This window comes from Magnolia sinica, chromosome 2 (genome assembly GCF_029962835.1).
Source record: "Magnolia sinica isolate HGM2019 chromosome 2, MsV1, whole genome shotgun sequence".
Lineage (NCBI taxonomy): Eukaryota > Viridiplantae > Streptophyta > Magnoliopsida > Magnoliales > Magnoliaceae > Magnolia > Magnolia sinica.
In genome coordinates, this window is record NC_080574.1 from 101,589,376 (window position 1) to 101,612,283 (window position 22,908).

The following is a 22,908-nucleotide window of genomic DNA, read 5'->3' on the forward strand; positions in this document are numbered from 1 at the left end:
GTAAATGGTTTACAACCTTTCTGTTTGGCTTTAAGTTGTAAGTGATTTACTTGTAAATCATTTGTAGTGTTTGGATAACTTCCAAATGGTTTATATCTTGTAATTGTGTATTTATACCTGAAATGATTTAGAGAAGTAATTCATTAAAAAACATTTAAATGGCATATATGAGTGGATCTTTGGATTAAGCCCATCTCACTAAAGCTTAGGGTTGATGCTCACATAAAACCAAGCAGTAGGTGAGCCATAGAAGTGGGCCCATGAATTCAAATGCTCTTTTATAAGGCCGGTAGCAAGATCTGCTGCCGTTGAGAGAGAGAGAGAGAGAGAGAGAGAGAGAGAGAGAGAGACCGTTGGAGTTCTGATGTAGGATGAGGATCAAACACATTCCTAGATCAAGCACATTCCTAACACACATGGATTAGAAAAAGCCCAAGGAGAAATCGACAAAATTCAGCGTAGTTTTGACAGGTCGACCTTTATGGTCAACTTCCGCTAGAAATTCTAGATTGCTTGCTAGCTGATTTCTGCTAGTTTAGACATGTCAAAATACTATTCTACAGGTCAACAGATTGAGTCGACAAGTCGAAAATCATAGAATTTTCGGTTTATTTCCTAGTTTGATTAGAACTCTTTGATTATGTTTTAAGGGTTTGTTTAGGGTTATTTAAAGGTGTTAAACTCATTTTTATTATCAACTATCAATTAAAACTTCTTAGAAATTCTATTTCTTCTCGTGAATTCGAGATTTTCTCTTGTGGATTCAAGGTATTTATCGATCGAGGAAGACGGTGATCGACTTCATCACGGCCTCCCTTGTGTCAATTGGTATCAAAGTGAGGCTTTTGCTCAAATCAGTGGCATCTAATGACGGGTTGGACACAATCCCATGGACGATGCTCCAGGGACTTATCTTTTAACGGTGGTAGCTTTCGAGGTGGTGCAATGACAGAATCGGTAAGTCATGCAAGGGTTGCAGGCTGTTATCGATCACATGACGGAGTCTTTAGGGTAGCTCCGTGTTTGTGGCTGTGATCCGCCCCCGGTAGGCATTGAAATTTATAATCGCGCTGATCGTAGGGCGATACCGGCGGTGAATCGCAGAATTGCACCCGAGAAGATGGGATCCAGTGACATGATTCCCCAACATCTAGACAAGGCATCGATCAGGTAGATTGAACGGATTGAGAATTCAGGATGAAAGTCAATCTTCCTAGTTTTAACGGCTAACTCCACACGAGGACTTCCTCGATTGGCTACTTGAAGTTGAACGCTTCTTCGACTACATGTAAATCCCTTAGGAGAAGAAGGCTAAATTTGTGGCCTTCAAGTTGAAGGGTAGAGCTTCAACTTGGTGGAAACAACTTCAACTCGATCGGACGAGACAGATGAAGGCGCTAATCCATACATGACCTCGGGTGAAGCAATTGTTATGCACACGATTCCTCCCCAGAGACTATGATTAAGTATTGTTTCAATACCAAAATTGTCAATAGTAGATCGGTGATAGATTATTCATAGCAATCCTATTATTTGTTGGCAAGAGGTGATGATAGCCAATCAGTAAGGGGTTACATAGAGCAATCCAATTGTTTGTCAGCGAGAGGTGACCCGGTTGAGAAGGAGTCATGACAGGCCGTCAAATTCATCAACGGCGTAGTGTGACCCCTGTGGAAATGGAGAACCAACCCAAGACTTTTAAAGTGGAGGGACAGTGTCTTGTAACTAAGCATGATTTCGTGAAACAATCTGAGGAGACAAGGGATGTAAATGCATTAATTGAAAAGGACAAAGATGTGAAGCCCGTGCACATCCTAAAGAATTTGAAATCAGTGTTGCAGGAGTTCAATGCAATTGTGCTCGATGAACCTCCTAAGGAATTGCCTTCCATACGAGATCTACAAAACCACATTGATCTTGTATCAGGGACAAGTTTCCCTAATTTCATGCATTATCAAAAAGAATGCAAGATCTTGTAGGCACAAGTGGAGGAACTGATCCATAAGGGTCAAGTTAAGGAGAGCATGAGTATATGTTTTGTGATAGCTCAGGAGTCTAACATCAAGAACAAGGAAGATGCTAACAAACATTGGTGCCAGAAGGTGGTTCAAGTGGATGATAATGTGCTAGTTTACTAGTTTCTAATTGTGAAGTATAATGAGTTGTTAAATAAGAAGATAAGCCTTGTTCTGATCCTTAAAAAAATCAATGATAATGCCTTTGTTCTTAATCTTCTGGAGGGCATGGAGATCTCGAGGACTTTCAATGTAGTAGTCCGGTATAAGTATTGTGAACCGAATCCATTGAAGAACTCGAGGAAGTTGAACACATACCGTGAACCAAACTTGAGGATGAGGTTGTTTTTTTTTTTTTTTGTTTTTTTTTTGTTTTTTTTTTTTTTAAGTGGAGGGGTCTGATGTAGGATGAGGATCAAGCACATTCCTAACACACATGGACCGGAAGAAGCCCAAGGAGAAATCGACAAAATTCAACATAGTTTCGACAGGTCGACGATCTTTGGTCGACAGGTCGAAATTCCGCCAGAAATTCTAGATTGCTTGTTGGCTGATTTCTGCCAGTTTAGACAGGTCGAAATATTGTTTGACAGGTCGATGATCGGGTTGATAGGTCGAAAATCACAGAATTTTTGGTTTAAATCACTTTTTGGTTGTTTCAACCTGTCAACGACAGGTTGACAGACGTTGGAAATTTGCACGATTTTCTAAATTTGTTTCCTAGTTTGATAGAACTCTTCGATTACGTTTTTAGGGTTTGTTTAGGGTTATTTAAAGGTGTTAAACTCATTTTTATTATCAGCTATCAATTAAAACTTTTTAGAAATTCCATTTCTTCTCTTGGATTCAAGATTTTCTCTTGTGGATTCAAGAGCACCTTGTGGATTCAAGGTATTTATCGATTGAGGAAGATGATGATCGACCTCATCACATCCTCCCCTGTGTCAAGTTCTCAGATACAATGGAGAGAGGGAGGTGTGCATCTCCCAGCCTTTAAAAAAAGAACCGTTTGAGGCTTCTCGCTAGTAATCATTTGCTGGCATAAGAAATCCCAGCTTTTTGTTAGGAAATGAAAATGGGGAAAAGGTGGTAAATCATTTACAACTAGTAAATGATTTACAAGCAATTTAGGGCATCCAAACACAAGTTATGATTTACTAGTAAATCATTTAACACTATCCTAACGGCCCCTAATGTTTATTTCAACCTCATATGGGAAGTACAATGATTTTAATTTGGTGCCTAGTACCTCAATATGAATTTGAAGGAATGCGATTTGGTTATTTCTACTGTTCTTTACCCGGATTGGCAGCACCATTTTATTGGGGGCTGTTTGGATGGTGGGTATTCAATCACCATTGTTTCCTATGGTGTGGCCCACGAAGTGACTTACAAGGAAGTCGCTTACCGGTGGTGTTTGGGGGAGGAAATTCACCTGTACAAGCAAAACCTTCGGGAAACTGCAGGGAGCTGGTTGTGAGAAGTCATCTCCTTGTGACTTATAGGCTAAACATTTAGATTTTTGAAAAGAGGGAGGGGGGAATGCACCAACAACCTACTTGCAACCACTATTACAACACTTGTAGTAGAGCAGCCATTGAAGCCACCATTGTTTCCTATGGTGTGGCCCACCTGAGAATTTTTTTCGGGCCCATGTTCTATAATGAGCTGGCAAAAATGATGGACGTCGTGGATATACAAAACACACATCAAGGTAGGCCCTATGGTCACAACCTCACTGAATCCATCCATTGTATGACTCACTTGTTGAACTGTTCCAATTGCGCTATTTGCTTTGTATGTTTTCCCAATAATGCTCCTTTCACCTGAGATTATTGAGGAGTTCTATTGCTAGATTTCTGATTTTTTAGCATTTTCTTTCACTTGTGTTCACGTGCGGGTGGCTTTGTATGCACATGTAACACGGCTGTTGGTGAGCCCCACGGTCACGGCCTCACCAAATCACATTCATGATCTCTCTCTTTCTCGGTTGAATGTGGACCATTGTTCTTTATATTGTTTAAAATTCATGTTTTTTTTTATTATGTCGTAAGCCGATCCATGTGGATTTATAGGCGGGCCCACCTATTTGATGAATGTATTGATGCATTGTATTGTGTTGTGCATTCTCAGTTGCCTAATCTCAATGTGCCAAAATAACTGCGCAACTAGCTGTTAGATCCATTGCTGATTTATTACGTTTTTGCATTCTGTATGAGATGAGTCAAATGACAGACCAGAATTGTAATTTCCTGATTGGATGACTTCAAAATATACTAATTACTCGAATACTCAAGAAGCCTAACTAAATGGATAGTGAGTGCATGCAGCTTCCTTCTAATGCTACATTATTGAATGAGCTCATTCCCTACCTTTGCTCACCTGTTTTGTTTGAGCCTTCTTACATTTCAATTATGAGAAAGTTTGTGATGCTATCACTGATTTCTAAGGAATCAAGCACTCTTTCCATACATATGGCACACCTAGAAAATATATAGGTGAAACTGATTGGTGATCCTAGCTCTATGTGATAGGTATTTTGAATCCATGGGCCCACTTTTATGGCCCACTTGATGATTGGTTTAGCCTAAGAATTGGCTCAAATATTCATTTAAATGGGCTTAACAAAATGATATATTTGGTGCCAAGCTTTCTTATGTGATTATAACATTTCAAAACGATTCACTGCTCTAAGTTCTCCTTAGTATGAATATACAATTTCTTACTTATAAGTTGTAACTAACTTATAGGTTACCCAAACACAAAAACCATCCCGTGGACTTGTAGATTACATTAAAACCGAATTACCTATGAGTGACTTTCACTTATAAATGACTAATTTGTAAATCACTTACAACTTACAGAACTTACGGGCATCCAAACGCCACCTTAGAGAATGTTTTGAAATCAGTCGAGAGAACTTCTTCTACAGCTCTCACTCGTCTGAAATTTCAAAGAACTATACTTTTTGATGGCACACCAAGATCCATAGTGGTGCTAATTTGTCCTATACTTTTTAATGGCAAACCAAGATCCATAGTGGTGCTAATTTGTCCATTTGTTTGGATAAACTATATATATACATGTAAATTGTGGGCAATCATAGTTGGGCTAATTAGATGGATGGTATTCGTTCATCATTCCCCTTGCTGCATGGGCTCCCCTACTTGCATTGGATCCTGTGGGCATGGCTACTTTAGGCATTGGCTCCAATAATTTGGGAAATGGAAGATCCATATTGATTGTACTTCAAAGGTCCAATTACCATCCATCATGTGCAATCTACTTTTGACAGCTCATCCCTTCAAAGACCACTTTGATTGAATGATCCTAACCATCCGATCAATGGCCAAGACAATGGATGGTCCATGTTAATTATTCAAGCAAAGGTCCAAATATTTATCTGGATCATTCATCATGCGCGGCCCAACTTTGATTGCCCATCTCCCTCAACAACCACTTTGATTGAATGCCCTAATCCTTTGATGAATGGCTAGGAGAATGGATCAAGGATTAAAGTAACAGCTTGGGTACGACTTGTTCTGGTAGGATGCTGATATGATTCATCCGATATGGGATGAGTCGCCCAAGAATCTATAAGAAAATACAAATGATAAACATAAAAAATAAAAAATCATATTGTCAATATCACCGTCTTTGTTTAATTTTTTGGCTATGATCCTTCCACAATTGGACCAGTGATTTGGATAGTCTAAACTGTCATATAGCCATGCCATGTGTATAGTTGAAGAGTCACCAAGGCGGTGCTGTTTGAATCTGACAAAGGTAACTTCACAAGGAGGCTTCCTCTCCCCCATCCCTATCAAGTTGGACACACCTCCTATTTTGGGTGGAAAGTGAAAGGTGATGGGATTGGAAAGGTCTCTCTCTTTCGCTCTGCGTTATGTTTTCTTTTTTAGGCTCCACATGCATGTGCAAGGGTGCCATATGATGCAAAGGCACTAGCATGGCAGACCTGTGCAATATCCAAGCCGTCTACCTGGTGGAATTGACCTTGACGATGTTCTGATCCAAAATCAGGTTCATCCACACAAAAGGTGGGTTATTAAATTAGAAAATAGCAGACGGGCTTAGAAAGTTTCAACAAAATTTCCTACACGTGTAGATTTGTTTCATAAACAGTGCTCTACATAATTAGTGAGTTGGCTTGATTCTTGGGCTCGGGCATCTCCATGGTGTGTACTCCCCAATGGATGGATTGGATCTAGTAGCTATCTGCTATGTTGGCACATATAATTGTGTAATGAGTTGCCTTATACACGTGTTTGGGTGTTACAAAATTCTCCTTGGGCTAGACAGTAGACACTTGTGTTAGTTTTGCACCATTTTGAAAATGCCGGTGGCTCGTCCTCTTCACATGTGGCACTAATGTCTAGCTATCCACCATCCAAATTGTGGGTCCCTTTGTGGATGGAATAGATCTTCCACATCACACTGATCAAGCAATCTAACCTTCCGATTAATGGCTATAAAATGGAAGGTTAAAAGTAAAAGGTCCAATTTGAAGGGAAAAAAAAATTAAATGGTTAATATTATCTTCTCAGTGCAACTTTCTTTTACGCTTCAGCTGTAGTTGGATCAGTGATTTGGATGCCCTTGATTGTCGTGCAACTATGCCATGTGTATGTTTGAAGTGTCACCAGCAATTTCAAATGGTGCAAAACTAAAATTGGAGACATGTTTGCCATCTCTTTTCTCTACCCCTTCTCTTTTCTTTTCCTTTCTTTCCCTCCCTCTTAACTTCTTTTTTTCTTCTCTCTCTATCTCTCTCTCTCTCTCTCTCTCTTTTTCTTTTTTACAGCTCGCCCTGACAAGGTAAGGCATTTCGATTCGGAACAAGTCAGGACTAAGTCGCACATATCAGCTGGGGGGGGGGGGTGTGTGTGTGTGTGTGACTCAAACTGGTCTTGGCTGAAACAATATTGAGTCATGCTGGGTGATTTTTCACACCATGGAATGGATGGATGACCCTGACCATTTTTTTTTTGAAAGGTAAGTATGCCAGGGATTGAACCCTGGATCACCTGCACACACTGCACTGTCTCCATCAGCTCATCTAATGAGCAGGAGACGGTGATTATATTATAGAAAGGTCTAATTATTGGTATGGGCCATCCATCATGTGCGGCCAACCATGACTTTCATAAACCACTTTGATTGGATGTCCCTAAAAATTTGGCCAATGGTCAAGAAAATGTAATATTCATATTGATCATACTCATACTAGAAAAAGCTTGGTCATTGATTTGGATCGTTCATCTTGTTCAATCCACTTTTCATTGCCCATCACTCACAAAAATCACTTTGATTGAATGACTCCATGCATTTGACCCATGGTTAGAGAAATGGACCATTCATATTGATCATCATGTGCCTTTAATTGTCCATTCCTCTAGAAGAATCACCTCAATTGGATGATGCTAACTATTAGTAGGATGGTTCATGCTCATTAGACTAGAAAAATTCTGATCTTTGGTATGGACTGTCATCACGCGCCTTTGATCCTCATCCATTTTGAAAACCACTTCAATTGTATGATCCTAACCATCTTATCAATGGCTAGTGGTAGAAAAGGTTCTATCATTAATGTGGACCATCCATAATGTGCTTGGCAGGCGGGGTACAAGAATTTGAAGGATTGTCTGTGTTTCAAAGGACGTGAAAATGGAGATGAAGGTATTCAGAGAGGGTAAAGTACACAGGCAGCGCAACTAACATGGGAGAGGGAGATTAGGGACGAGTTACGGGTTCTTGAACTCGGTCTAGGGTTTTTATTTTATTTATTTTTATGTGGAATGCAGATTGCTTCGTTATGCTGTACGAGAATGGGTACGGGTCCGCGGTATGCTTATTCTTTCAGTATGAGGTACGCTTGGAGTAGGCTTATTTGGGTTGCTCTGGTATGTGGTAGGCTGTTTCATTCAACATGCGGTACGCTGGTGCTAGGCTCATTTTGATCGCTTCAGTTGGGCGGAAGTCACCATCTTTAGTCGCATAATTAGGTCACTCCTATACGCCTTAATATCTAAATTTATCATTTTGTGTATAGTACCACAAGAAAAAGATGCATTTTCAGTTCACAACCATAAAGAATAGTGCACTAATAAAAAATTTCTTCAACCAACTAAAAGTTGATAGTCCATAAAAATAACATAAAATTGAGTTAAACTAATCAAATAACCAAAACTAAACTAATTTGCCAGTCCCTCTCCCCTTCCCATCATAGATGATTGTCCTTTCCAAGCGAAGGTAGAAATTTGCATTTGTCATAATCTTTGACTGTGGTGTGATGGTTTAGCAAGAGCCGGAGTTAGAACTCGCTCCATGTGTTTGTGAACTACGAACTGATTGGGCAACATTGGTTCTTCTTTAAAGAATTCCTATAGAAAATTTTCATAAACATAAATTTTATAAAAAATTAAAAAACTTTAAATATTAAATCTAAGCATACCTGTGGAACATCAGAATCATCACCCTCTAACAATCGCTATCGAAGTTCTCCAATCTCAAGGAAGAATTGTCTATTCCGTTACGCTCCAGATCAACATTTCATTTTTCTGAAAGGCCCTTGCTTGTAGCTATCATGAAACCGTGATAACAATAGAATGTTTGAATGAATATATACCAGTTTGTCAGCCTGTAACAAATTTAATAAGTTTCTTTTGACATTATGAATAAATGAATAAGTAATCCAATTTTCGCTCGGCAGATGAAGTTGTGATTGGTTGTGAGTATATTTTTCTAGCTACTTCTGCTAGTTCTGGTGTTTTCGATCCATGCCTTGCTCACCAATCTATGGCGTCCAATCCATACTTGCAGTATCCATGCAAGCAATTGCCATGGAGTGATGATCTCTTTGCATATGAAAATCTGCAAATTGTTTGCGCAAGAACTTTGCCTCATTTTGGTCTTGTGCTATTCTATCAGATGCTTTGAAAACACCAATATAGACTTCTTTATCTTGATTAAGGCTCTTTCGGATCATGCCCCTAGGAGCAGGCATACTTCCATCGGATCATAAAACCGTGGCAACAAAGCAAAACCAAGACCATGTATAGGAATATTCATTCTTTCCCACTTTAGCACAATACTCTCAATTTCTGGACATTATTATTCTTTTTAGTACTTCTTAAATTATCTTTCATTTCACCCAGCATTTTATCCATTCCTTCATATACCTTGCCCATGAGTTGACCATCTCTATCACAAAATTTGATTAATTTATAAATGAGTTTTGTCATCGTTAGTGTTACATCCACATCGTTCCAGAATTTATCATTCTTTTTGTGCTCTATCACTTAGGCCTCTGCTTCTATTGTACTTTCCTTTCCACTTTTCACCCACTCTTTCCATGATTTTGAAAAAAATTTACAGTAGACAGGGATTTGCTCACATCAGCAAGCCTTCTCAGCATAATATGGTGTGAGGCAAGTCGTGTTTTTGCCACCTTTAATAATTCTAATTTTGACTGGAGCTCAAAATATGAGCTCGAAATATAACAAATGCATGGGTATGATTTCTAAAGTATTTGACAATTTTTTACCCATCAAATACATTCTTCTAAACTAATCAAATGAGATTTCTAAGCCTTTCAAAATCAAATTTAATGTGTGAACAACATATGGAGACCAAAATATTTGAGAACTCCTCTTCAAATTTGCAGTTTGCCGTATTGTCTGTCACAATCTTTATAGCATTTGATGGTCCAATCTCTTCAATCTCTTTAAATAATAATTCTGCAATATTTGCTCTTATCTCGTTTTCTGCTTCAAAATTTTCTCGTTTTCTGCAATTCTATTTATTAGTGGCTTGTTCTTAACATCCGTCTACCCATCTGAAATAATTGACACTCCATTAGTATGCCAAGCATCTTTCATTGTATATAATTCTGTCTTTGTTCCTTTTCACCTCATCTATTGATAACGTTCTAGCCTTATTGAATGAAGGACATTTATAACCTTTCGGACCCCTGTTTATTGCAGATATCATCTCATGGAATTGAGGGTTTCACAGTACATTGAAAGATATTCCATGAGTACACAATGCTTTGACTATCTTGAGGTCCACAAAATTTCTATCTTGTACAGCGAATGCATCCTTAAGTGGGCTAGGCGATGATTGGACACATCATTGCATTAGTGCTGAGTTCCTTAATGAAGAAGGCATACTTTGTTTCTTAGCAGCTTCAACCTTTTGATGCACTTGTTCATATTCCGAGTGATTATTCATCAAACCATGCATCTACCAATTGCAACTTTTTTCTCAGGCGGACCAAAGAAGTGTACATGAATCTCTTCTAGGAACTGACAAAATTCTTCTTATTGTGCTTACAAAACCCACTCTTTGTACCTCCTAGATTTTTTTATTTTCCCTTCCGCTGCCCCTCATAAAATAACTTCATCTAGTAGCAGTTTTAAGTTACTATAGGATCTTGTCCGTTCTTGTGTATAAGCTACAAAAGTAGTCACCACCATCCTCTTCGAAATGTTCCCCTTGAAGCTCTTCAATGTTGGTATCATCGATATTGACCATATCGTCGGCCTCATATTCATTGTTTGAAGGAAGTACATGAGAATCATCCAGTCGAGATCTTTTACTAAACACCAGTTTGAGAGATTAATCGAGAGAGGGTAGAAATTAATTCTGAGGGTTGAGAGATTAAGAGAGGGGAGAGGAAAGCGGCATTGGTTATGTGGTGGAAGAGAGTGGATGTTGGTAGTGGAGAGAGAACGTGTATGAATTATGTGTGACAATACCACATAAAGTCCTCTTGACAAATCAAAGTTATTTGTAGGTGACTCTCACTGCCACAATCCTAACTGTTCCTGTGATATACTTTTGATTTGAACACGAATTAGTGGCCTTTTTAGTTTTAAATGTTCATTTGCATGTTGTGGTGGGGTTCTCCATCAGTCATCCAAGATGGGCAAAAGTGGATGAATGGCTTTGATGCCTAGCGTTGGGTTCGAGTCTGTTGGAGGTCCCACGAATTTGCACTATGCATCGCACCCTTTGGATACAGAAATATCATGGGAAACATTGGAAATGTAGCATGTATCTTATAATATATAATGGCCTAAGAATCATTGGGAAACAATAAGAAAATGATGGTATTTTCAGTGAAACTTCAGGACATGATTACTAACATAGAATTCAAAATATTACAAAAAGCTATACACAATAGGTTTCCATTGTTTAGGTGATAAAACAATGTGCTCAGACAAAACTATGCTGAGAAATATCTCTCCGATCACTATTTCTCCACTAAATTCGTATTCTGATGCAAACAACCAGAGTGGAGTTGTTAAACACAACTACAAAGAGAATCCCAAAAAAACTTTTGGCAACAAGTAGTTTGTTATTGCTATTATGTTTCTAATCTAGCTGGTTATTCTGGTTTTAGTTGAAATATTGCATGTATCGCAAAGACGTCTACAATACAACCAACTATTGCAAATATCGCGACATATCGGCATGCATAAAAATTGTGGATTTTTGTTGATACACGGGGAATTTTCTATTCTTGGATGGTTTCGCATATCTGACCTGTGGAACCAAAAATATTGGCCGAAATATTGGCCTATACATTCGACACACTGAACATTGCTTCCTGTTACCTTTCTTTTGCAAATTTCCCTCTCCTTTAGTATGTAATGTCAAATTTAGTTTCCTTATAAGAATTTGGATATTACTTAATAGTTCTAAATATTGTTCAACACTGATCAACTTTGCTCAGTTGTCTTAATTTCAGTGGGGAATGAAATGAGTCACCAGACTAAAATGGAATCGAGAAAGTATTATTGCAGAATCAAATGGATTGGGGCAAATTTCTGGTTTGGTTCTTCAGGTGAGTCGCACTCAAGGTATTCAGTAATGGTAATAGCGGTTGTAATGGCCAGCCTTATGGCCCTTATGGTATGGGCCATAGCAGGTGTTACGGCCCTATAATGGTTAATTTTTTTTTAAAGGAAGAAAATGTCTACATCGGCCCATTACAGCCCTGTATCGTCCTGTTATGGGCTGTAACGGCCATTATGGCCATTACAGGCTCGTTACGTGCCTTTTTTTTTTCTCCTTCCAGAATGGGCGTTACCGCCCAGTATCGTGTAACGGGTACCAAAGTTAACATTAAGTAATGGCCATTCAGTAACCATTTTTGAATACCATGGTTGCACTCCAAACTGCTATTTAAAACCATGATATTACCATCTCACATTCAACAACGAAGTAAGAGGATTTGGTAGAGTTGCAGAAAGCTTTTTGGTTTGAATGATTCTAGTAGAGAAATATTGTCGGTTTTCAGAGTTGACCAAAATGATCCTAATAATTGTAAATTATTCCTGTTGCATTCATCTCTTCAAAGGGGTGATGCTGTAGATATCTTCTAGAGAAGCTGCATTCATTTTCAAGGTGAGTTGTGATCAATTTTCATGTGTTAGAGGCAGCTCCTTTTGTACACCCACGAGTACATACCAGTAATCTCAGTGGGTTCCACATTTCATGGGAGCTCAACTTGGTCTTGGGTGGAACAAAGAAATAGGTGCATTATATGCACCATGTCAGTTATAATTTCTATTGGTATTATTGGTTTTGGCACTCAAATTCACACTGTCCTATATTCCATGAGACATCCACATTTTAAATGCCATATCACTGTAATGACACAGAATAAATACGATTTATTTGCTGCTTTTGATTGCGAAGGTTGCAATTCATTACTATGGAAGGCTGGCAGCAAAACAAGGGTGGCGCTTTGATTCAACATACGATCACAAAGACGAAATGGGCGACACAGTTCCTTTCATATTTGTTGTTGGATCGGGCAAAGTAAGATTTGATGACAATGTGATGTGTAGAGGAAATACAAGTGAAATAACTTGATTTTATGATTTGTTGAGGCATATGATGCATCTTCAAAGCCTTGAGGCAGAACCTCATCAAGTGAAATACTTAATGTGTACTCCTAGAGTCATCCTACCTCAGTGGTATACACCTTAGACAGAAGGCTTGCTTTGAGGAATTAGCAATAAACTTATGGAATTATCTAGAACAGATGCTTTATGGATTGTTTTAGTCAGCGTACTTCTCATTTTTTATTTTCCCCCTCATAGATCCTTGGAAAAACATTTTTATAAAACCACGAATCTCCATTTTTTTGTAGGCAAAATTTTTTTATTAAGCAAAAACAAAAATGCAGTGAAATTTATCCATTAAGGCAATATAAGCATCACCCACATGGAAGGATGCTCTAGATACACCTTTACACCTTCCACCAAACAATGTTCGTATTATCGATATTGTTACATGTATCGTTGGCTGGGGATACGGAAACATGTATCGATATCACCGATATTATCTCTGATGCCCAAAAATGTATCATTAACTAGGGAAACATTGAGGAAACACAAGGAAATGGTGGAATTTCTCAATGGAACTTTAGGAGATGCTAAAATACACATATTTGCATATTTAGGAATCGAATAATTGCAAAAAAAAAGGGTACATGATAATTCTCTTTAATAGGGGTCTAAAAGCATTTTTTTTGAAAGGTTATGAAACTTTATTGGAAGCCGCCCAAAGGCCGAAAAGAATACAAGAAAAATGACACAAAACAACAGAAGAAAATCAAATGCCCAACAGGGAGCAATCACAAAAGGATCCAAGTCCTTTAAACTCAAAACCCAATCTTTAACCCAATACATAGCTCTCATTGAGGAGAGGCATCCGCTGTTTCTGACTTATTCTCAAAACACCTCCTATTCCTCTCCCCCAAATTGGACCACATACCCTCAAATCTCGAAATCGAAGGTTCAAATCCTTGATTTTCCATGTAAAATATTTAGAATCAAGAATTTCTAACATTTTGACACCGATTTTGTATGATTAAAAAAAAGGATCAAAATGCAAAATCACTCATCGAATGAGAACTGGCCCCAAATCCGGGAAAATCTTCATTCCAGTTTGAAATCTAGGTTTTTCTCTCAAAAGATTCCAAAGGATGGACCAAAATCCACCCACAATGTGTTTAGAAGAGAAGATTGAAGGAAAAAGTAGAAAAAAGAGTTTTGGGAGCTTTTTTGAAGAAAGATTTGTGGTTCCTGTCAGGTGTTGACGACATCTGTCGATATCGACAGGTATCATGGATACCAAAGAACTTTACAAAGGAAAAGTCGCCGATATCTTGCGATATCGGCAATACACTGCGATACATGCCAATACATTGCATGATACTCAGGATTTCAGAAACTCCACCCATGTTTCATATCGCTCACGTACGATACTGATAATATTGGCTGATATATCTGTAAACATTGGATGGTGGCATGTGGTAGATTGTCTATGTGCCACATGCATTTGAAGATGGATAGTGGCACATGTGGACATTCACACATGGCACATGTGGGGCATTTGAAGATAGACAATTGCACTTGGGGCAGGTGGTAAATTGGCACATGCACATGTGGTGTGCTTGGAGATGAATGGCGGCTCATGTCGCACATGTGACATATTGACACATTGGAAATGTTCCAGGAAATTCCTACTGTGGGAAAATGCCTTTTCTACGAAAAAAATCTTTCACAAATGCAGGAAAAGTAGTTGTGAAGGACATGTCCTTTCCTTTCCATCCTACAATCCAACATGCCCTACAAAATTGTGTAAATGTCTGAGGTTCATGCTTCAAGGGCTCAAGGAGGCTCTTAGCTCACACTGTGCCTTACATTCACCTTTAAAATCACTGCAATGTAAATAAATGACTTTGATGATCCTGTCATAGTGATTGTGGAATCAACTTGGGGAAGCTATTATTCTTAATTTCTTGAAATGCTTTATCCAGGTTATCTCAGGCATTGAAGCGGCTGTAAAGTCAATGAAAGTTGGAGGCATTCGTCGGGTCATTATCCCACCATCCCAAGGATATCAAAACACATCACAAGAACCTATACCACCCAATGTACGTATTCTGTTATGCTGCCTCCTATTTTCCTTTGATCGTTTAAGTAAAAGAGGACAATGTCAATGACATGAAAGAAGGCTTCAGGATGGTCTACATGGACAACATTAAATAGCACTTTAACTAAGATGGGTTTTGGATGCCCTGTGAACATGGTTGCATAGAACTGATTTTTGTGCAAATTGCAAAATTGATGTCCCGCTTGTTTCTTGCCTACGATGAGCGAAATATTTGTTTTGTTTTGGGAAGACGGGAAGCAGATCAACTGTCTGATCTTGTTTCTACTTTGTGTGCCTTTCCAAAGCTATGCCTTCCAGTGTGCAATGGCCTTAAAACATCTCCACTGGAAATGTGGTCTGAGGTTTCATTTTTTAAATGCAACCTCGAAATTCTAACATTCAATCTTGGAAAAAATTTGTTTCTCAAAAATTGCCTTATTGCTGCTCAACCCCAAACAAAACATCCATGAAATGAAGTATGAAAACAAATATAAACAATCTTTCATTCATATATGAAAACTAAAGGTACAAGCATGCACTCATAGCTGTTAATGTTTATGTTTGGTAAAATTTGGTTGTTAATAAATCTCAATTTTCACCAAACATGCTCTCTATGGCTTTATTGCAAATACAAATAACTCAATTGGGTTGTTAGATTACATCTCTTTTGTTAATTGGATTTGACAAGTCTATAATTACTAGATACGTATCTATGTGCATGACCGTAATCGTTCGATAAAAATATAGCAAAATTTTAAGGTTTTTTAATGAACCGTCCTTGCCTGACGAGTAGGTGGATAGGCCATTCCTACTGCTAACTGAGCGGCTTGTGGGGCACAACGTGCATGAGATCCACCCTGTCCATTATGTGTTGCAAAATGTTCACCCTGAACCCAAAAATCAGGCCGGTCCAAAACTCAAGCAAGCCACACTGTAGGGAAGAGTTGGGATGGGCCCACCATTAGTTGAATTGGGGCCCACTGTTGTTTATATATGCCATCCAATCCAATCATTTGATGCCAAATCGCTGGTAGGAAAGGATGTTGCAAAGATTATGCTGTTCTGACACATGTGGACCACACCATGTGAATTTATAGGTTTTAGGAATGATTTTGCACTGTTTCCTATAGTTTTGGATTTGTGTGATGTTTGGATTCAGCCAAACATTAGGTGGCTCACCTGATGGATGGTATTGATCTCACAGATGAAGTTGTTCGACCTATGGAAGCAATAGGCCACGCCCTTGAGTGCCCAGGTGTTGTGATGCCAATGTTTCCCTTTTTTGTAAGCGTATCGTAGAGAAAAAGTTTGATCCTCTGGTTGACTGTGTTGATGATACATAGGTACTCATAAATTATTTTAAAAAGTGCATATGTGAGATTTAAGTAATTCAATTGAAGCTGTCTGATTTATGGTCACTGATTTCGATGTACCATGAACCAAGATATATGCTTATTTGATTATCTGCCTATCAGATTGGTGCCTATTTATTGGACGGTTAAAATAAAATGTTAAAAACTATCCAATGGTCTAGTTTCAACAAACAGTTATCCACAAATCAGAGGTAGGATTGTCTGACAATCTGATTTTGGACTGTTATTCAGAGACAGCAGGCAGCACCATGTAGTCAGTTTATCTTGAGTTACTATATCCTTACACACCATTTCCATGTGCCTGTGTATCAAGCATCATACGTAGCTAGAATATCAAAAACTCATATTTCTCGTGCTCTAAAAAAGAGACAACGATTCTTAGCTCTCTCTCTCTCTCTCTCTCTCTCTCTCTCTCTCTCTCTCTCTCACAGTTCCTTCTCTCCCCTTTTCACTACTCACTCTCTCATTTATCTGTAGCTTTTATAATTATAATGGGTTTTGCTAATGCCCCCACCTTCATGGGGAGGTTAGCAACATCCCCAAACATTTTAAAAGGCACATGGGGTGAGGATAGTGTTTGTGGCAGTTCAGGACAAAAGAGAATGCCTTGTGCGAGGAATGGTAGGCAGTACAGGTGCATAGCTGGAGGATGGGGTGTAAAAGACTTGTCTCTTTATGAAGCATTGTGGATTTGGAAGGGAGTTGCAAGGCTCAAGTCCAGTTTTATTGTAGGGATAGGCTTTGCGATCAGAAATGGGGAGAGAATCATATTCAGGGAGGATGTGTGGGTTGGAGACATGTCCCTCCAAAAAGCTTTCTGGAGAGTGGCATGCTTAGCAGTGGAAAAGGATATAATGGTATCTAAGTGCTTCGTTGTCATTGGATCTAAGGTGGTGTGGACACCACCTTGTCGAAGGAATATGCTAGTTGAGGAAATTGAAGAATTTATGAGGCTCCTCGATCGCCTTCAAGCTCATGTTCCAGTTAATGAAGAAGAGGATGGGATGGTGTGGTTAAAAGATAAGTCGGGACGCTTCTCGGTTTGGTCATTTTACGAGTCCCTTCGGAGATAGGAGAGGGAGGAGTTAGCGAGCACACGACATATGTATGACAATATGGAGCCACTCCGAAAATTGCAGCTTTTGGGTAGCTTGTAGGTAGGGGAAAGATTGTCGATGGTTTGTATTATTTATATGGAGAATAATACCGAATCTATAAATCACCTCTTCATCCATTGTGTGTTTGCAAGGCAATCGTGGAGCTGCCTCATAGGTCCTGATATATCTTGGGTAATGCCGGAATCATTTATGGACCTTTTCTTGAATGGGCACGGTGTTTGGTTTGGTTGTAATTGTTGAGATCCTTGGAGGTTGGCCCTGCTGACTGCTTTATGGTCTATACATGGGGAAAGGGAATGGATGGTGCTTCCGGAACGAGTGCAGTAAGGCGGAGGAGGTCCCTTCTGAAGCAAAGCGCTTTGTAGTGGAATTGGCTTCTTATATAAAATCTTTATAAGACTAATATTTCTTTCTTTTTGCCTAGGTTGTAATGCTTTGCGCTTTCTTAATAAATTAATTTTTTACTCTTCAGAAAAAAATAGTAACTTTATATATCATCACTAGTTGGCAGTTGTGGTGGTAGTTGCTCTGAATAATCTCTATATTGATTGTATGGGTGTGGTGCTGTTGAATTCTGCCATGGAGACCGTAGGATCTGATAGGTAGGTGTAGGTATGAGCTCTACGATGTCCTGGTAGTCGTCATCATCATAATAAGCATGTGTCCTCTGACCATTACCAGTTTCACCATCATCTTAATCTCTTGAACTAGGCACCTTCGAATAATCTCTATGGCTAGTCATTGTAGTTGGGCTCTTTCCGTGGTCTCGACTGGATTGGCTTGGGCCGGGTACGGTGTCATGTGGATAATGATAGGTGCTAGCCACTACCGTCTCAGTCTCATTGGCACCACCAACAAATACATGTCCACCGGTACTACCAACATGATCATCACCATCTTCACCATTTTCGCTGCAACTGCGATGACTATCAGACTTAGTTGCACTGATACCGTGTCCTTCGTCACCATCTTTAATAATTGACTTTGGATGACTCGGAGGTTGGGTTGTTTCTGCAATGAGATCCAGGAATTTTAGCTCCTCACCATCGGCTACATTTTTGTCTTTCTTCCTTTGTTCAAGCCATGAGAGAAGAGATGGTCGTCTTTAGCGAAAATGCAGTATAAAAATATTGGACAATACTGCCGTAGGTTATTTGCCTTCCCTCTTGATTTCTTCATATTTTTAACCTAGTCTCACGTTGTAGTGAATGAATACATTTTTCTCTACCTTCTGCTTTAACCGATTCTTCTTATGGAGGATGTTGTCTGACTCAAAATTTTGACTACAACTCCTCCAAGTAGGTGCACTCGTTATCTTCATTTTAAAATTTAGACCTAAGTTATCTTAAATCTTACATACCACTCGTTATAGCTAGATTGGTTCTCTGTGTAATAGCTTGTGCTAGTGGATCTACAAAGCTTTCCCATTGCAAGTGCATAAGTCTCCACCTATGAAAGATAAAGTAATAAGTACTCTGTATATGACATATGTAATGCATTTTAAAATAAAAACCTTAATTTTAAATAGTGGTATCTTATTTGTAGCATCAACTTGTCAATTAATGTCTTGCTCCAACCTCTTGATAACAATTTTCAGACTGACATTAATTTCATCATCTTCCTGATATGTAGGTGTGTGCCGGAATAAAAGGGTTAAGAAGTAGCTTGCAACTATTAAAGAAGAGAGCATATTAAAATTTGACATTATATGTTTAACAAAAGTAACTCACAAATTATAACTGTAAGTATGAATTAAAGAGTATGAACTAACAACTGTTAAGTAGCTAAATGATTGTAACCTTTTTATCTACTGTGTAGAGATCATGGTGAATCTGTTTATTCCAATGCTTATCTATCAGCTTTCAGTGATCCATGTAGTGTTTATAATTCTGTAAAATAGACAACTTTGCCTCATCCATAGCCTCCTAAAGAAAGTCCATAGTCAGCCTATTGTTACTTTCTACAAGTCGAAGAACTTTAATCAAATGTTCCATTACTTGCATAATTTTTAGGAATTTCTTCCAGTACTTGTTGTCTCTCATTGCGCGCATTGCCACAGGCGTGCCACTCCTTAGCTTTCCATCATACTTAGAATCTATCCACCACCGAGATGCAATTATCTCGTTAAATGCCCTTCTATGATTATATAAGCTCTTCATGGGTCTAAAATTCATGGTGAATCTAGATGCCCTGACCTCAATAACTCTCATTTACATGTGAACTTCTTTACGAGAGCCATTATCCAAATGTGATTGTAGATGTACGTTACAATCAACCTTGCCTTCTCAAGTAACTTCAATATACTCTTCTTCTTCCCAATATCCTCGAGAATGACGTCAATGTAGTGGGTTGCGCAAGGTGACCAAAATAGATTAGGCCTCTTCTTCATAAGCATATTTCCAGTTGCCTTGTATGATGCTTCATTATTAGTGTCAATCTTGAGAACTAATAATGACAACTTCATCCACCATTCCGGCCATCGGGCTAAATATGTATGGAGTAGTCTTCACTTGATCAGATGTATCAATGACTCTAATGAGCATTGTACCAAGGTGGGAGTAAACCATGAAATTTATCATGCTCAACCTCATTGGGATAATTGAACCAGCGCACGTGGTTGTGTATTCTTTGCTCTCCCATGTTCTTCTAAATGATTGTATATAACCCCACATTTCATTGTACACTTCATTTGAATATTTCGTGTTGATGTCGTGAGAACTGGGTGCTTTAATCTCATGTCTTGCATTTGCTGCTGCATCTACAAATACCTAAAAATACGGAGAATTTGCTACATGTGGAGGGTACGGAGAATTTGCAACATGTTGAGGGATGCAATTTTCCCTATGTCATTCACAACCATTTTCCTGATGTCAAGTCGTTAATTGACAAGCTTAATCATTGGCTCAAATTTCCAATGGGCAATGATCTAACCCAAGTTACCCAATAAACACAACAACAAGTCCACTCCATTGAATAAGTGCCCACCACATGATGCGGACACAAGCGCATTCAAGGTGTACCAATGAAGAAAGCGCCAACCACAAGTGTTGTCCTTGTGGATAGGCGACTATTGAGGAGCTGAAGACTTTTCACATGTGATTGGACATATAGAAGACCCCACTCAGGGAAGACACATGTGAAAGAAGATTGGAGAAAGAAGACCGGGCGCCCAAACTTTCCCGTACTTATGTTATTTGTGTGTTTTTGACTTAGGGGTCTTTTAGTAATTTTATGTCTTTATTTGCTTATTTAAGCGGGCTAAAGCCCTAAACTCGAATTTCAACTATTGATTAATGAAAAGCAAACCCTTTGGTTGCCTCCTTCCTCTCTTTTCTCTAATGGTGCTTCTTTTCTCCCCTTGATCTTCTTCTTCTAATTTCTTCTTGTGTCCCTCCAACTTCTTCAAGGTAATAATTTTCTTCCTTTTATTTTCCAGTTTTGGCTAATCATTTTTCGATCAAAATCTTGAGAACTGATCTAAACCCTAAATCCCCAAATTCTCAAATCCCTAATCCGAGAAACTTCTTGGTTCTTTGGACTAGTGATCTTCATTGATCGATTGGGTGTGACCATGCAAGATTGGGAGGTCTCATCCCTCGCCGAATCCAACCTAAGTAGTAATTGAATTCCATAATTCATGGTTGTAGTGATGGCCCGCTCCATTGCATGTTTCCTTTATGATTTTCTCAGTTATGATGATTACTGTTAGAATTTTAGATCATTTATTCCTTTTATTTCCGCTGTTTAATTATCTCCATGAGCATGCATCATAATTAGGGCTGTCCTGCGTCAAATTTGGTATCAAAGCCTAGGCTTACATGGTTTTTGTCTAAATCGAGTTATCAAATTAGGGTTTCGATTTTTAGGTTTAACTTAGGAAAGTTCCAGGTTTAGAAACTTTTCAATTTTAGAAAGTTCCTAATTTGGAAAATTTCCAGATTTGAGTTGTTTCCTGTTTCAACTTAATTGTGTCAGTTCATAGTAGTTTTGCATTCATTGCATTCATCTTAAAAGTCATAACACCTAGTAGTCTAGTTAGGTAGAGTTTGGTTCAAGTCTTCATTGTATGCCCACGAGAAGAGGTAGAGGTTTCGGACTTCAACATACCATGAATAACGAGCAGTTATCTGAGGAACTTGCTCAATTGATACAAAAGATAACCGCCCTAGAAGCGGGTCAAAGGCGTGAGTTTGCCCGCCTTGAGAACCAAATTACCACTACCATGACTAAGGTGGAGCAACTAGAGGCGTCCCAAAAGGAAAACCCCGCTGTAGGGGAAGATGCACACTCCCAAGTGAAAGGAATCATTGAAGAACGCGCTGCCACACGTGGTGGTAGTGAGGATAGAGATCGTGGTAACGGTCGTGGTGTGGTGCGAGAGGCACGAGCCACATGTGGTCATCAAGACCGTTATGATCCAGATGAGCGTGCGATGAAGAGTGTGAGAGTTGAGGCCCCGAGTTTTGATAGGCGCTTAGATCCCAAGGCATTCCTTAACTGGGTTGCTGACATGGACCACTACTTTGAGTGGTATGGCATGTCAGAAAACCGTCAAATGCGGTTTGCTAAGATGAAGCTTGTGGGTCAAGCCAAGCTCTTCTGAACCAACACCGAGCGTAGGATAGAGAGAGTTGGTAGAGCCCCTATCACACATTGGTATGAGATGAAAGAGAAGTTGAAGGAGAAGTACCTTCCTCTCTCATACCGTCAGAAGCTCCTTGACCAATGGCAATCCTTACGCCAAGGGTCAATGTCTGCCGCTGACTACATCTCTAAATTTGAAGAGTATGTGATGCGATGTGATATCCGAGAAGACCCTCTAGTAACGCTCTTGCGTTTCAAGACGGGCCTTTGTGCGGATCTTCAGCGCGAGCTTATTACTCGGCCCTTAACGGACTTAGATGAAGCATATCAAGTCGTGCAGGAGTTAGAGCAATATCTGAAGGCTCCTGTCGTTCGTCGTTTTGAGTCCCGAGACTCCAGTGCTAGATCTAGTTCCCAAGGAACTAGACCTAATATTGGTAGTCAACCTAGGGCACAAGCGACCATTCCGCCTAGGCCTAGGGAGGATAAGGGCAAAGAGGTTCTTGGTGCTGGTCCTAGTAACATGAGCCAAGTGAGGTGCTATGAGTGTGGCAACCTTGGCCACATGTCTAATCAATGTCCTACGAAGAGCCGTGGGAGAGCCTTAGTTATAGGCGAGTCTCACGAGGGTGGAGATGACCAAGGTGATTATGAAGTTGAAGAGTATCACCCTGAAGGAGGACTTACTGATGAAGAAGACGTGGATGGAGAAGCAACGCTTGCAGTAGTCAGGCGTGTGTTAGCTCAGTCTAGAAGTAGTGCTGACTAGCGTCGAAGCACTATCTTCTACACTATTGCCAAGTGTGGTGAAAAGAATTGTAAGGTGATAGTGGACAGTGGAAGTTG

General features: G+C 39.3%; 1 protein-coding gene across 1 annotated transcript in view; it reads left to right on the plus strand.

Moving 5' to 3' along the window:
• LOC131226624 (peptidyl-prolyl cis-trans isomerase FKBP17-1, chloroplastic-like) overlaps positions 1 to 22,908 on the plus strand; it is a gene marked incomplete at its 5' end in the record, with an annotated part of 59,165 nt that overhangs the window by 469 nt on the left and 35,788 nt on the right. Inside the window, 2 exons of the mRNA XM_058222206.1 lie at positions 12,741 to 12,863; positions 14,872 to 14,988. Coding sequence (XP_058078189.1) covers positions 12,741 to 12,863; positions 14,872 to 14,988 — 240 coding nt within the window. The remainder of the gene's footprint in view (positions 1 to 12,740; positions 12,864 to 14,871; positions 14,989 to 22,908) is intronic.